Source organism: Hermetia illucens, chromosome 2, assembly GCF_905115235.1.
Source record: "Hermetia illucens chromosome 2, iHerIll2.2.curated.20191125, whole genome shotgun sequence".
Lineage (NCBI taxonomy): Eukaryota > Metazoa > Arthropoda > Insecta > Diptera > Stratiomyidae > Hermetia > Hermetia illucens.
Window position 1 is genome coordinate 15,523,681 of NC_051850.1, and position 16,981 is coordinate 15,540,661.

At 43.3% G+C, this 16,981-nt stretch overlaps 1 protein-coding gene across 1 annotated transcript; it reads right to left on the reverse strand.

Annotated features, from left to right (window-relative positions):
- Nucleotides 1–15,432: 15,432 nt before the first annotated feature.
- On the reverse strand, nt 15,433–16,330 carry LOC119649023. The gene is made up of 3 exons (XM_038050978.1): nt 16,091–16,330; nt 15,825–16,028; nt 15,433–15,704 (listed from the first exon to the last, which is right to left on the reverse strand). Exons 1-3 carry the CDS (start codon nt 16,277–16,279, stop codon nt 15,474–15,476), a joined length of 624 nt encoding a protein of 207 aa, XP_037906906.1. The 5' UTR covers nt 16,280–16,330; the 3' UTR covers nt 15,433–15,473.
- Between the last annotated feature and the right edge of the window lie 651 nt (nt 16,331–16,981).

Here is a 16,981-nt window from a genome sequence, read left to right on the forward strand (position 1 = left end):
GAACTACGAACAAGGATGAACTTGAACAGGGCACTGTATCCACAAATATTTCTTGGCAATTCAGTCGCTACTTTTCTATGTCGTAGGCGAGCGAATGCTTCCATGATTTATTCATGAAATGTTTACACCAGAAGATAAAACCACGTTGGTGTTTAGAGACCCATATTTGAGGGAAATAATTGTGTAAACGTTCGTCACAGAAATGAGGAATGGAGACATTTGCTGAGTTTGACACACTTTTTAATCAGTAGCACATATGGGCAGGTGGGAACATAAGTTGGGAAATTACTGGGCTTTCATCTGGATAAGTAGGGTTTTGCCAATTTTCAAATTTGTGTTAATATGGACGCCAGGGAGCTCCTCATAGGTAACATTTTAATGATTTAAACGAATACCCAGCAAGTAAGGAAAGAGTGCCATATTGCAAAAACTGAGGATAAAAATGATATTTTTCAACAGGATAGTGTGAAGAGTGTGCAAGGCCTGGCTGGGAGTAGGTTCATCCAACTGTCAAGGATCTGCTTGCATGTTGGTCATGTTTTAAGGGCAAGTGATCCTGTTGGGGGATGAACAGAAACAACAGCGTGGGAACCGTCCTCTCTGACATGGGAAATATACTAACAGCAACTCAAGGAAAGGGGGACAGTGTACGCTGAAAACCGTTAGTCTCCAGTTTGCAGACTCTGAATATTTTGGGCACCTTCAGTCTCAAGTAAGATGCTTAACCTGTTGACCGGACTAGCCTGGGTGAACATTTTTCTCGGATTATGGTACTTTCAAAACCAATAAATAGGCGAGAGAAGAGGAAATTAATATGTTAATACCAGTATCATCATTGCAAGACAAGCTATTGGCTAGTAGCCGTTGAGGGAAGTACAATCGGTGCCAGCCGTACCATCGCTATGCCGAAACCAATAGTAGGGTCCTCTGGGAGCGAGGCAGCAGACGGCCTAGGGGTTTCCGCTCTTTCATCAACCAGAAAGTGCTGATAAGAAGATCGATTAGAAAGTGAACCACATTTCAGAAAACCATACTTCAAAACTCCAGAATTCCAATGGATCAAAGAGGAGGAACCCAGGTGAACAGCCAACTTTTCCTACTTCGCACAAACGCTGTCTGCCAAGAGTCACCGGAAAAGGAGAATTTCAATTGCGGCTCGGATTCAGTTATGCGGAAGTGAAAGTGTTTCTGTGCGTTGACGTCCCCAACAACCTATTGGAAGACACTAACTAACGATCTTCCTACACAAGCAGATCATGCTGGGAGTAGCCGAGGGATCAATCACCTCCACCAGGAAAGCTGAACCATTTGTCATCCGTCATTGCATCGAAGAAGGCTACTAATAGACTGCAATGACAATGTAACAGATACGCTCTGGAGAAGCTCGCAAATCGAAGAAAATGGCGGCTCTCTCGCAGACTATATTATTAACTAATTAATCAATTGGTGTGTAACAGTGGCAGTGCACACATCTCCCAATTCCTCACCCTGAAGAACTGCGACAGTTGGTTGGAGGTTTATCATATTACTATACAATGGAACTTTCAGAGAAGGATTGTCAGCCAAAATCACGCCGCAGGGGCCGAGGAGGATATACCGAAGAAAGTTTGACCAAGTCATCGAGAACGAACTATTCGCTGATCATAAAGGCAACATTGACGGAACAGACGAACTAGGTTCAAAGATCGGGGCTCTGGAAAAAACATTCAGAATTAGGTTCAAAGCTTCGTAGGGTGCAAAATGAAGTGAAAAGAAGATTTGTCCAACTTAGGAAGCTGACCAGTGTTATTTTGAACATCTGCTACATGTACAAATAGGGGCAGTCAATTGAGGACCGCCTGAAGAGGTAAAAGCCATCTACTAAGACTGCCAGGAAGTGGCCCTGGCTGAACTATTTTCAGAACATTAAAAGCACAAACTAATCAACGAGATTTAGTAAAATTTTTACGAAGGGAACATAAGGACCCCATTATTTCTTAAATGTTGGGAGGCTCCTGGATTATTTTTTTTTGTCAAAAAATAGGGCTGCTAGTCCATGCGCACCTCCTTGCCAATGAGGTGGACTGTAATTACCAAGGATAAAATCAGCTGGGTCATAAACTGCTTCCTTGCATATGATTCTTCGGATCCAGGCATCATAATAATCCGTGCTGCCGAAAGGAAAAGAAAGGATTGTGCCATAGCTTATAGAGGTTTACCGAAATTGTATCAATGTAGCCGATTCATACGGTTTTCCAAGATTAGCCTGTATGTTCGAGGCGGGGGTACTGGCGATACTGGAAACCTTGCTAGGCTGATACATAATGCGAGCCCCATGCATAAGATTCTGACCGATAGCCTGGTGGCCGTGAGATCCTAGTTCGCAGTGATGATATTATCCAGGTTGGTAGAGCAGCTCCTACGCTAGATGTGTTCAATTGTCCAAAGAGTGCAAGGTCGGACTAGGAGTAGGTACGTTCATCTGGCAAGGGTCGTTTGCTTGCTGGTCATACTTTAGGGGCAAGTACTTCCATTGGGGAATGAATTAAAGTAATAACCCAACAATCGTTCTCCCTTGTGCTAATAAGAACCCAAGCAAAGACGGAACAGCATTCGCTGAAGGCTGCATGTCTAAGGGGACTTTCGTCAATAGTATGCGAAGTCTAAAGTCAGTCAGTTATAAGTAAAACCCTTACCCTGATGGCAGGAATAGCTAAGGTGGAAGATACTTTTTGCCGGATTACTCGTGGGACAAAGACGTTGATTCCAATTTCGAAAGGTTTCTACCTTTCTACCTTGCATAAATGCAGAGTGCCTGTAGTCAGTGAAAAGGGCAAATTACAGTCAAAATCGGAGTCAAGAAGGCAATAGTGAAAGTGTTCCGTTATGCGAAACAAATTATGACAACCTGGACCCAGTTGACGTCGTCAGGGAGCCCTTGGAAGACATGGAGCTATATGGTGGGACGAAGACTGACGGCCCCTAAGCAAGCAGATCATCCTGCCAGTAGCGCACATTAATATGCAACATACGAAATCCGCCTAAGCTAACTTGCTGGTCTTTCTCCGGAAGGATGACGTCGTATCGATACATGATAAAGAAAATGTTACACTTTGTCCTACAGCAAAGGGGCCATTGATTGAGTCCTTAGTTCTGGAGACATAGCCGTGATCAAACCGGAGTAGGTGCTGGGGAAGGATGTACATATTCCCTTGGTTTATATGACTTACGACCAATTAACCCCACTAGAAAAATTGCGGCATCTGGCGTCCATTATCGCAACAAAGAAGGTTAACCTGTTGATAGACTGTGACGCCAATGCAAGGTATAGGCCCTGACGCAGGTCGAAAGTCAACGAACATGGCAAATCACTCTTTGACTATATTAAGCCAATTAGGTAAGGACTTGCTGAAAAGGTATAAGTCAACTATTAACGGCCTCAACTGAGCTATTTTCAGAATATTGAAAGCGTCAGCTAGTTAACGAAAGATAGTAAAATGTTGGCCAAGGAACAATGGATCCTATCCTTTCTTAAAAAGTTGGAATGATTTCTAGACGAAATCTTCTGATGAGACCCTGGAACTGCTAATCCATACGAACTCTCCCACCAGCGACGTGGACTATAAGCCAGAACATTGCTGGATATTCGCTAGTCATGTCAGGATACCTACCGTGGATAAAATCGGCTGGGCCATAAAAAGTTTCCCCACATATAAATTTTTAGCCTAGACGGTAGCAAGCTGAGCTTCAGAAGAACAGGAACAGGAGCAGGAAAAAAAGATTGCGCAGTGATTTGTGGGGATTTACTAAAGGTGTATTTTATTCAGATCCGTATAGGGCTCCCGTACGTAACCGTCTTGTATTTTCATATAGAGGACGGCCGGGCATGGCCATGACTAAGTGAAGGACTGTCAGTAAAACAGTAGGACGTATTTCGTGTTAAATATCGTAGAACGCGTCTTGGAGATCCACTTAACGACAATCATGGAGAAGACGCCCTTCTCCAATTTCCAACATGCTTACTGCAAGGGCAAAAAACAGAAACTCCTCCTGCTGAGGTAATTAGTCCGGCTGGATATAGAGAAAGCTTTAAACAACCTTAATACCAAAGTCATCATGGAGGAATGTCTTACCCATTCGAAAATATCCAACTAACGACCGAACTATCCAACCTCATCTGTAAGATAACATTTGACTAGAGCTATGAGGAGGAGTACGTCTCAAGGTGACGCCATTTCTCCGGTAGTTTCGTTGATAGTAGTGGATGAAATTCAACGAATATTAAATTGGCGTCTTGGTGGTGGCGTATACTGACGAATGGATGATATTGGCATCGTTTGCCTTCGTTAAAATTGAAATCACAGAGAGCGCACTGGGAAAGCTGCTCAGACCTAGCATATATCCAATCAAAATGGAGATGATTATATTTATCATAACGACAAGAGTACTTGAATTTCAATGAACAAAGATTGACACTTTCCTCCAATCTAAACAATCTGAGTGTTATCCTGGTCGGTTAAGAAGGTCTGGATAGCATTCTGCGCCTGGAAAATGACCTCTGTAAAGAAATGATCCATCCTAACGTACAGTTCTACTGTGTAATGGCAGGCGCCAAGCCGGAAGTACAATTGAACCCTGATTAATAGGATCCGAGGAACCGGGTGTGCAGGTGCTACTGGGGTTCTATAACCCTGCCCAACAGATCGCCTTAAGGGCTGCAGCGCCTGCTCCACTTGCACCTCGAAATTAAGTACACTTAAGTGTGCAATAATGTCAAAAAACGTGAGTTCCCAAATTGGACACCGAAACCCCAAGGTCATAGTAACATAGATGAAGTATTTCGGAAACTCTGGGCATCCCTAGTGCGCTACGCCACAAAACTATGTGACAATATTCTTCGCATGAGGATCATAGGTGATTTGCGGAGGCGCTGTGGGATTTTTTAGGATATACACAATATAGCCGAGTGGTACTGGCGGCCTGCGACACGATCCAAGCCCCAAACCTAATATAGACATTTTGACGAAAGCTTGGTAGACATTAACGTTTCGTACTCAGTGGTGACGTCTACCAGGTTGGTAGGCAGTAAAGTGGCGCGCTGAGCAGACTGGGCGTCACGCTCAAAGTCGTCCACTTCTGGGTTCTTGGTTACAGGACCATAGAGGAGGAGAGCTGTTATCTTTCGTAAATACTACGGGCTGGTTCTGAAGATCTAATTGGGTTGGATTCTGCCCCCTTTGCTCTTCCCCCAGCAGTCACGCTTTAAGGAATTTGTGGCATAAAAAGGTCGCAACATAGCGCTGGTTGGGTCCCTCGCAGCTGCCACTGAAACTTACCTAACAGAAGGATTTCATAGGTGAATGTTCGACAACATATCGGCTCTTCAGTGCGATACGAATGCTCATGCAATTCTATAATAGAAGTTCAACGTCGACGTCCACCAAATATTCGTCGAATTTGAACGAACACCCGACAGTCGGCACGGGTTACGCTCTAATTTGGTATCGTCTTACAAAAGCAACCATGAAGGGCTGAACTTCATAGGTTGAATTCATTGAACACGTAATCAATATCCTATCGCGCTTGCTTTTCAGTGTCGAAGAAATATTCATGAAGTTCGAGGACGCAGCGAAGAAGGTAAGATTTCTGGTTACTGGTAAAAAAATTAAGAACAGTAGGAAATAGATACCAGCTAGACAGGTCTTAATAAAATCCTTGGGGTAGTTTGAGAGGGTGATGGATGGCGAATCAAATACAACATAGCGCCGTAAAGTATATTTGGCAATCCGGAAGTCTCAAAGGAGATGAAACTGTCAAACATCTAATAGACTGATAACGTCCCACGAATATGCGGCTCTAGAATATCCGAAAGAGTATTCGAAGGGAAAGTTGATGTCGCTCGATCGGTAAGGAAATTAAGAAAATGGCGAGGGAAGACTTAGCCGATTCCGACTGCCAGTCATTATCTACAAGGATTGACAATATATTCAGGAAGCCAATGCTTCAAATGGATGCGCTATAAAGCCACAAAGACAGCTACACTGTCAGATCTCCCATGAGGCGTGTCCCTTCATGCGATAAAGGAACCGCAGAGGTACGTAGATGTACGCTTTTGGCTTAATTGAGTTTAATTGAGATAGTAGGCCATAAAAAGATTGCACCAACTCAGGGAAATGACAGCTGAAGAAATAGGACCTCTAGTGGAGCATAGAAATAGTACTGAAGTTTGGAGCAAATATGCACCTCAGTTGATAACTCTACAAGTGAAAAATTGAAAAGAATGAACCAGGAGTCCTTCAAGTGTATTGATACCAGCTCTCCTCGGCATAACGGATTCTAAAGTGTCAACGAAAATACTTAGTGAAGGCACTTGCCTGAAGAAGATGGCTGATACCCCGAAAACATTCAGGTGTTCATCATAAAATTTTTCTATTGGTAGAAAAGCGTGGAGAGAGCTACTCAAACAAACCCAAAGTGGAAAGCTGAAGAGGAGCAAAGAAATGAAGGTAGATATTAAGCAACACTTCCAACAGCAACAAATTACAGAAGCTCTAAAGAGGCAGCACTGGAAGAAGAAGAACGTCGGGTTGTAAAGCGAACCTCAAAAATTGGAACTAATTGTTTTGGTTACTTTTAAGGCCTAGTCAAACGCGATTGCTACCCAGCCCTGACTTACGCTGAGATTCGCCGGATATCAAGAACCAGCTGAGTGCGAAAAGGGGAATCTCTCTTAGAACTCATCAACTGATCCTGTTAAACTTATGAGGGTAGTGCCAACAACTCATGATATAGCTGTAGATTGCAGGAACTCCAAATTCATCATATTAATGGCCTACCTACACCTTACGCAAAGAGGGGATAGGTTCGGTGGTAGATTCTACTTTCGTAAGTAGTGTGCTGATGAGAGAAATTACTTGGGGTATTAGTGAATACTATACGCATAGTGATCAGCGAACTAGGCTGCTTAGTGTAATGAACAGCAGGCAATGATGTATAGTATTCGGGAGATATTAAGTCATGAGAGAGGAAATCTTTTAATATTTAAGAAAGATAGAAACTGGCGAAACCTTAGTGTCAAAAATAGGCAACTAAGTGATGAATGTCTGTACTCAAGGATGAATTTCTCAAGCAAAAGTGATGAGCAGGTTACCACATACAGCAGGGGGATGGGGGCATACAAAACCTGATGAAGAAAGTTACGGTAGATAATCGGTGACAGCAAATGAAATTCGTTTAGGGAACTCTGTAAAAGACTTTATATCATCCCTTAATAGCGAGCCCATAACGTGGTATTGACTGAAATGACAGAAGGGTAGACCCTGCAAGTGACCAGTTTCATTAAGCAAGATAGTGACGACCCTGTTCCCATAGGAAAGCGAATACACTATTACAGTCGTAAGAAAGCATCTTGCGGAGGGCATTCCAATTGTGACAGAAGACGAGTTGCTTGGGCAAAGTTAGGGGGCAAGGAAACAACTAGGGTAAACGGAATAGCTAACGTGACTCCAATAGCGGCGATAAAAGCAGGATCAAAGTGGTCCATTTCTACTTTTGATGTCTGTCTGGAAGAGAGCATCTTCCCATGTCATTGAAAGGAACTATTGTTGTTGGTAGTAAAGGCTGACAAATTAGTGAAGTTAATTTTTGGGGACCGATGAGGAGGTATAGGTAGGCGCGTCGATGAACTTTTAAGCATTTGAAGCATCATTGTCAGCTAAATGTTCGTAGGTTTGAGCTACAGTTAACAAGAGAAGAGACAATTATTGAGATCTTACTTCATCAAAGCAATGCATTTCAAAATGTGTATGCGAAATTCGAATGTGGATATGCATGTTCAGATTTTGCGCTAAACTGATATATGATATTAATCCTAGCGACAACTTCAAATATACACGACATTTATGTCTCATTTAAGTAACAAAGTAGATTGCTTCCCATGAATTATCGCCTCTTTTGGAGGCATGCATGGATGTAGAGCGATTGCTTTCTGGTAAGAGGGAAAGGCGTTCTTGCCGTTGGGAAATATTAGATCAGATGCAACACCGGCGACATTCTTGATGTAGAGTCGCGATGTTGCGATCGACAGCAGTTTGCGACACGAATTTGTACTTTGTGTCCATCATCCCACGCGCGGTAACGATTGAACTTGATTTACAGGTAAGTCACAACAGTTCTTGTAGCACTGTTGCTGCAGGCATGGCTGTCGCCCGGTTCGCATGTCGCATGTTCGACCAGGAATCAATGCGATATTACTTACGATCACTTAGCTTTATCATTTGCCCTATCTATGTCTCTGACAAGCAGCACTTTGTCGCTTGAATGTTGTCGGAGGCCGACATATCCCTCTGACTTGGTCACAATCGAATGAAATTTAGTGGAAGGCAACGGGATCTTTACAGCAAATCGCGGATAAGAAATAAGTAAGTAAGTCTAGCTTCGAGATTGCAGCCTTTGTTCAGCTTTTTGGTTTGCAAGATTTTTTTGCGGACCCCGAGCGTGGGAGTTGATTATTCGGTATCAAATAAAAAAAGCCAAGAATCAGCTACGCCAAAAGCAGATGGATGTTTCGATATAATCAACACCTCCATTGAATTTTTTAATGTGGGAAGGTGTTTGCACTCCTCCTCAATTGTCCTGCGCAACTTGTCCCTAGAACGACTGTATATTATAATGCAGAGAGAATGCTAGAAATAGTCCTACATTTAAGGGAAGAGAAAAAGGCAATAGAAAGGGAACAATAGTTTTGTTTCATACTAACAGTTAATTGACTATCTGATAGAAAAGAACGAAGTAGAAGGAGCCAACAAGCGCGAATGTCTGGAGGTAACCAATGTCTCAATTGGTATCACCTCTGCGAACTCCAAGGGTCAAAAAATGAATGTGGTCGAAGTTGCGGAGCAATTTCCGAGGAAGTTTCTTAGCTCCAGGAAAATTAAAGTTGCCTCGGTGGAATGTAGGATACGAATGCAGGCCCCAACCAAATGGTACAGATGTTTGGATTGTGGGAACACGTCTGCAACCCGCTAGTAACTTGACAGGAAGGCAACAGGCGCATATGCGGTCTTGTAGGCCATAAGGCGAATACTTGTAACAAAAAGGAAAATTGCCTTTTATGTAAGGATCATGACGCATCTAGGGAGAGCGTTGCCCCACTACGGACTGAGGACAATGTTCAATTTTTAGAGCACAACTGAAAAGAGCTAAGACGCCATCAACATGATCGGCATCATACAGAAAATATGCACCGGAGTACAACCGCTCACGAATTGCTAGCACAGTTCGTTTTGATTCGGCGATCAAAGGTGATCTAGGGATCATCATTGACAAATGCCGCTTCATGGCACTCCGACATATCTAGTACCACCGCCATTTGCGTTCGGAACAGCACCCACCTTAGGGTTCTCGCCTAGGGCCGAGAAGATGGTTTTGTCTAGGTTCGGTGCTTGGAGGTAACGCTCTTCAGTGTCTATCTAATGTATAAGACGATGTCTGACTTTCGACGCAGGCTTGATGCTCCGGAGGATGATATCTTAGGCACAGAGGGGCCGATCCTGCTCGGAGTGACTTCAATACCAAGGGAAAGGAATTTTCGAAATGGCGCCGAGAATAGGAATTGTCGTTTTAAATGAAGTGCAGATCAGCCAAAAGGAGACTCCGCAGTACAATTAACAGGAGCAAAGCTTGTTGCTAGGAGCATCTGATCGATAAGGCGACTGGAGAGCCGTTGGGACTCTGTTACAAACTGTTACCCGAAAAATGGGGACCCAGCGGAAACCCTGTTCACTTAAGGCGGAACAGATGTACGGCCACTATTCCCTGCGCACCCCGTACGGGATGATCCAGTCCGGAGGCAGTCCGGAGGGCGCCGAGGACCCGCTTTTCTCTGTAAAGGAGTTGGAAGAGGCGGTGTTCTCTCTGAAAAACAAGAAGGCTCCAGCACCCGATGGAATCCCAGCAGAGGTATTCACACTGGTGCTGCTACATCGGCCAGAGCTACTGCTCCGCACATTCAACGCTTGCTTGAAAGAGGGCATTTTCCCATCTGGTTGGAATGTGGCTTCCACTTTGTATGCTTGACACTGCGTGGGAAGTGCTCGAAAAGCGGTACGTGCTGTCGGAGACTTATCCCCAAGGCGGTTCGGCTTTAGAGCGAGAAGATCTACAGTTGATGCTGTCATGCAAGTCGCGGATGTCTTTAACGCCGTAAGATGGAAAAACATTCTAGGCACACTGGTCAATACTTTCTACGTGTCAAACTATATCTTACGGATATGGAGAGGTTATCTGAGGAACCGGACTCTGCTTTATGAGACGCTAGAGGGTCAAATGAGGATAGAGGACACGTCGAGGGTAGCGCAACGGTCCATCCTATGGCCAGGCCTTTAGAACGCTTCCTATGATAGTCTGCCTAGACTCGACATGTTAGAAAAGTAGCGCCTGTTCGGTTATGCAGATTATGTCACGGTATTTTTTGTCGAACAGGCGCAAAGCATAGCTGTCATACTGACGCGGCGGGTAAGCGGATGGATGGCTGCTCATGGTTTCAACCTTGAACTGGAAAAAACTGAAGTAGTTATTCTCACTAAAAAGAGAATTCGGACCTTGCGTCCAATATCGTTCGGTGATTTGATGATAGGGGATCTCTCTCCAGACAACATTGTCGAGGAGATGCTGAGGAGCGCTTACAGGTGCAGTCATGCGCATTACGTTTTTCTCAATGCAAGGAAGATAGAGCTCAACCAGCTGAGCGGCCGGATTGCAGGGGGTTCCTTGAGCTAACAGTTCCCTTCCTCTTCTCGCTTTCCATTTTGTGAAAGGAGTTCCCTGATTTAAAGGCTTCGTAAGGCGGGAGAACTCGGGGAAAGTAATGTGACAAATGGTTCGTTGCTGGCTCTCTGACGATGGGCATGTGCTTAGTTAGTAATCCAACGGCGTACTGTTCCGGGAGTCCAACAACAAATGCATTAACCTACCCTACCCAACATAAGTAGCGATTAGATCCAAATGCGCATCCTGCGCTTGTGTGAGGTAAGTTGGATCAAAAATTATTATTATAATATCTCAAGTAAAAAATAAATTGCGATTAAAATCACCCTCTTTGTGCTCACGTAGTTGAAAACACTTGCATGTGCACATGCATATTGTTTCACTTTCACTGAAAATTCGACTGCAAATTGACCCAAATGCTATTAAATTCTCCACGTCTTTCTGTGGTTTTGTTTAAGACGCGGAGCTACATTTCCCAATCATAATTAGAGTTACACGTGCTGAGATCATACCTACGAAAACTTATGCAATGAAACTCAAGGATGAAAGTGAAATAATAATTATAGGCTCATATTATGTCTTATATTTCCATTGTTGCTGAAAAAATAAGAATTGCTGGAATTATTTCGGGAGTTGCGTCAATTTCTGAATGCAGAAGAAATTTCGGATCAAATTTATATAAAAGTCACTTCGTTTTATCACCTACAAAGTGAAATACTTCAAATTTTTTATAATTTGGAACCTCAGACAAATTTCTTCATTTCTCAGCAAATGGGAAGAGCTTAATATTGTGTCGTGCCTAGTTAAAAACAAGTCTGAATACCGGAAGCTGGTACTTCAGGTATAAAGGTTTCATGTTCATCTTACGTGAGAAACTCTTTATTCGTGAGCTTAAGGGGGATTGTCCGGTAAATTTCTAAAACACGGTAATATACAATTAATAATTTTATTTGTGCAGATATCGGAACGGGATGTATTTTGGGGACTAGATTTCGTATAGATCCATCATTGTGATTTTTTTCAGATTTTTCGTTTGGATAGATTCTGAGACCGAGACCTGTTTCACTATTCGGGTCACACATTTTGGAGCTATGTTTCACCCAATATCAGAAATAACGTCAGTTTTAAAAAATATTAATCCACCCCTTTCATTTGATAACCGACATAACGATATTCTGGGAAAAAAATGTACACCCCCTTGCACATGGTCAAACTCAACACAAAATGGCGTCACTCGCCGCACGTAAAGGGATACACAGGTCACATGTTTTCACCAAATTTCGTGAGTAAACCGCTTGTGATAGACATACAAAGAGATAGTTCTATGAGGAGTTGCCAGACCTCCCACCAGGCGTGACACCAGTTGGCGGATAGGGGCATACCTATTGATGTGTAAATATGTGTTCATGCACTTTCTTTTCTGACTGTGTATGGGCTAGTGTTTGCTCATCTCTGGTGCCTGGGTAAAAATGGCTGTGGGATGGATACCCAGCACATAATACTACCATGGAAGACGAGAGGAAGAGGAACAATTCTGCCAAGAATACTAATTGAAAAGGCAGAAAGGAGATAGCTGGCCAAAAAACGATTTCCACACCAGCAGCAAATCGATCCAATCAGGTGAAACTCATCAATGTTACGATCTCCTCCAATACCAAAGACGGCAAAAGAGAAAATTTATGGGAGCGTAGCAATCGGAAAAGGTGAAGGGGTCTGTAAAAGCAATAATCTGGCAAGACTCACCGAGAACAGAGTTCTGACCCAGAAGAACTACCTTTTATGCAGCTTGGGGCTAAAATAGTCGAGCCGTCCCAACTCACCAAGGACAAGCACAGCGTGCACCAAGCCATTAAGAACATGGTGAGAGCCATTAAGGCGTTTGACAATAGGTCGCAGGAAGGAAGGAAGCCTAAAAAAGCCGGACATCCCAGCCCCGAACAATGTCACAGGCGACCTAAGTGGGATTGAAGCACAAGGTCATCGACCTTCGATCAAATAAAAAAGTGCGGGAAAAAAGGGGGAAGCTTTAGGAAATCAGAAGGCACCAAAAAGGAAAAAAGGCGTCTTGACCAGTCCAACAAACGAATTAAAAGTTCAGAGAGGGGGGGGGGGCGGGCGTATGTGACCAAAGTAGGGAAGCCCGCAAGAACAACAAGCTCGCCATCCAGCGGAATAAGGGGGAATCTTTTAAAGAACTCTAAAATCGTGACAGGACGATTCAAAGGTCGTTCATCTCCACAGATCATGTAGGCTATTTTCTTGTTGAAAATAATCCGGGAATTGCGTGTTGCACCCGACATGCTTGCATTGACAGAATTCATGTCCAAACAAATTCTAATTTCCCTTTATGTGAATGGTGTTCCGTTTACTTTCCGTATACACATTCTGGAAGCCACTTGCTGCCTTCTTCAGCGGAATCTTCCCCCAATTTCCCCAGCAAGAGCACCCCCCAAATGTGACGCCGATTTCACCATGGACTGGAGATCTGCAGCCAAATAGGTGACAGCAAAGCCCTGAGTCTGAAAGGCAAATTTGCCATCAAATATAGACCGGATTCGTTTGCGGAGCTGTTGGAAGCGTCCATGTGTGACGGTATTTTTCCTGCACCATGGACGCGGCAGATGCTGGTGCTGTTACCTAAGGCTGGCAAACCTCCAGGGGAACCGCCCTCCTATAGACCCGCATGTTTTCTAGACACTAAGGGGAGAATGTTGGAGCGGGTAATTTATAATATATTACTACCGGTCGTTGAGAGCCAAGGAGGCCTTTCAGATTGGCAGTATGTTTTCCATAAAGCCAGATCAACCAATAATGCCGTCAAAATGGTTACTGGCTTGTCCGAAAATGCAATTCACGGAAGGAGTGGTATCAGCAAATATTGGGTGGATATTACCCTGGATGTGAGGAATGCATTAAACTCGATCAATTGTGACCTTATACGAAAGGCTTTGGCGACGATTGGTGTTCGCACCAACCTCGCTGCTACTGCCGATAGCCACTTGCAAGAGCGGACGCTCTGGTATAATACCGATGATGACCTAGGGAGTGCATTGTCTCTGCGGGTGTCGCACAGTGATCTGTACTAAGCCCACTATTGTGGAACATCATATATAATGATGTATTTAACGTTCCGGTTCCATAGAAGGCCACGGTGGTGGCTTATGCCAACGCATGGCATGGTTGTGATTGCAAAGCATCTCAAAGACGCTGAGTTGTACTCAGGCGAAGCAATCAACATTGTTAAGGCTTGGTTAGAGAGTGCACTCGCAGCGGAAAAGACGAAAACGGTCCTCATCACTAAGAGCCGTGAGGAAAATTACGCCCGTATTAGAATTGCAAATCGTATCTTCACTTTCAAACCGACCATAAAATATTTGGCAATTTCAAGCATTGGCAAGGATGATGCCGAACATAGGAGGACCGCGGCATATTTGCAGGCTGCTCATAAACAGGGTACCGAGTTCTATCTTGCTGTATGCAATCCTAATTTGGTCCACCGGTGCACGTTTTAGGCAATACACATCAACTGCATGCGGTCTACAGAAGAACAGTCTTATGGGTGTGTTCTGCTTTAAGGACCGTCGCAGATGATGCAGCGTTCGTCATATCGGGAATGATACCGATTGACATCCTGCCAACTGAGATGATGAGCATTTATAAAACCAGGTCCATCTCTCCTTTATTGCAGGTAAAAAAAAAACCGAAAGGGAGAGATGGCAACAGTCGTTTGAACTTGTTGATCCATCCATCGGGGATTGGCTGGAGAGAAAGCATGGGGAGATCAATTATAATCTCACCTAGTTTTTTAACGGCGTGGAAGATACCTGTACAGGTTTAAACTGGACACCTCACCTAATTGTCCCAACTGGAACGGGGTCCCAGGGGACAAAGCGCACATATTCTTCCATTGTGCTAGGTGCGTGGAAGAAACGAGGAACTAAGAGGAAACTCTAGGTGAAGTGCTATCACCACAACATTTGTCCATCGAATTCCAGGAGGATTGAGATGCAATCAATTCCACGATCGCAACAATCCAGGATAAACTGCGGAAAGGAGAAGAAGTGAGGAAGGCGCGGTTATGATCCCCACGGGTAAGCGAAGAGAGAGGTAGCTAAAGTAAGCTAACTCCTTTCCGTGATGTAATACCTAAAGGTACTCCCTGGGATAGAGGGGAGTAGGGGGTGGTTTTAATGGGTAAAAATTCCACGCTTTGGCGTGCCTAGGACAGAGCCTTCCGAAGATTTCCACCTCCTTAAAAAAATTAATAAAAAGTTGGGCAGACAGACGGACAGATACGTTGATACCGAGTGTTGAAGATATAATTAAACGGAGACATAGTTACGTGGGCTATGATTTGACGCAGTTCCTAGGCGGACATAGTGGTTATCGATGATAGCTCCACCAATTTGACCATGATGATTCTCCGGACTGCCCGATTTAATTTGGGTCGAAAAATTATCAAAATCGATGACTAGTGGAATTTTCGACTAAAATCTTCACATAAAGATATCTCTGTTTATACTGGTAACCCGAGGAAAAGAAACGTAATTTTTATTCAATAGTTTATAAGTGGAACGATGGCGAAAGATGGGAAAATCTTCTGTACAATTTTCGACTCCGATCGTGGAAACAATGTAAACTCCGATATGTTACATATAAATATACTATTTTATTTTATTCTCTCCAAACCAAGCATAGCTAATAATTTACACTCAAAGAAATATAAATTAGAAACGATGTGAGAACATTAATCCACCACCGAAACTGGGTTCAGAATTACCGTAGGGTCCACCCAAATGTTGACCATATTGACCCGTACCATAAAGGGTGTTGCGTCCATTATCACTTTCCCATATTTTCGCACGTCCTTGAACACTAAGATCGAAACCAGAATGTGGACTTCCGCCTCCCTGAATGTTCAGTTGCCTTTTTGCACGTTGAACTTCGTCATCGGCGACCTATAAACAAAAAATATTTACTTATATTTGATTGGAAGTTCTAAGGGACATAAAATATGGAAAATTTGCAATTCAATGAAGAAAATATGGCAATAAGAATCCTATTTCAGGATAACTTACAATTTCTACGTGCACTCCTTCGTATTCTGATAATGCGAGATCATCAATGCTTCGGGGCAATCTCAGAACTTCAGCTTCCTCATCAGTTACCGGGACGTAATACGCATCTTCGGTTTCAAGAACTTGCTCAACATCACGACGTACACGACCATGAGAAGACGCAGGTCCTGCGATTTCTGCTTCCGCAGCATCTGGAATATATGACTGGAATTGACAAAGAATAAATTAATTCCAAATTTCATTTGCAAATAATGTTGAGAACTCACCAAGGCAGATTCTTCTTCCAGCTTTGGAGCACTTCTTGGTAACCTCAGCTGGTTCGCTTCCTCAATGGAAATTGGAATGTAAATGGCATCTTCAGTTTCGAAAGCTTCACGAAGATCAGCTGGTTCTGGAATACTGGCTGCAGACGCTACAGCCAAGCAAGCGAAGAGTGATAAGAGCTTGTAATTCATTTTGGAAATATGGATGAGAATTAGATCTTTCTAATAAGTTTGAGATTTGTGATTGATGCTCTGAATTGTCAGTTCGAAGCTTATATAGTAGATGTTCTCAAGTAGGTTTCTCGTGCATCATCTAAATTGATAAGAAAATTTCAGGGAGATAAAGAAAAATTAAAATTTCCAGTAATTGGGAAGCGACTGAAAGTTACATGAGAATGCAAATTTTGTGATGTCCCGATTTACTACGTTGATAATCAACGGCCCATGCATAATAAGCAACATAAGATGGAGGCGTCGAACGATATGTAATAGAGAAGGAATTGTTAGGGCAATTTGTAGATTAGGTAGATTAGAATAGATATAATCTTCACAAATTCTATTATGAATTTTATCCCACATGTGTATATAGGAAATTAACACCAAGGGGGTACCGAAGAAACCAACATAGATATGTACTGTTTTTTTGAAAGCTGGTTCGCTGTCTATCTGTCTGTCTGTCTGTCCACCTTTCTTTTCGACTGCCCAACTGCCCTACTACCCTGTAGAACCATCTTCAGGAATTACATCACGAGCGGAGTTAACTTACTCTAGATAGATCTTCCGTCAACCAATGACGATCGTAGACGGACCTTTCTCACTTCGTATGCTTTTCGTATAATAGTTTACTTTAGATTGCTGCGCTCATGGAGTTGATGGCATCCCAATCCTCCTGGA

Coding starts and splice junctions, on each gene's coding strand:
- LOC119649023 (XM_038050978.1), bottom strand. CDS start 16,279: ATGAATTACAAGCTCTTATCACTCTTCGCTTGCTTGGCTGTAGCGTCT. Junction 16,029..16,090: donor TGGAAGAAGAATCTGCCTTG/GTGAGTTCTCAA, acceptor TGTCAATTCCAG/TCATATATTCCAGATGCTGC. Junction 15,705..15,824: donor AAGGAGTGCACGTAGAAATT/GTAAGTTATCCT, acceptor TTTTGTTTATAG/GTCGCCGATGACGAAGTTCA.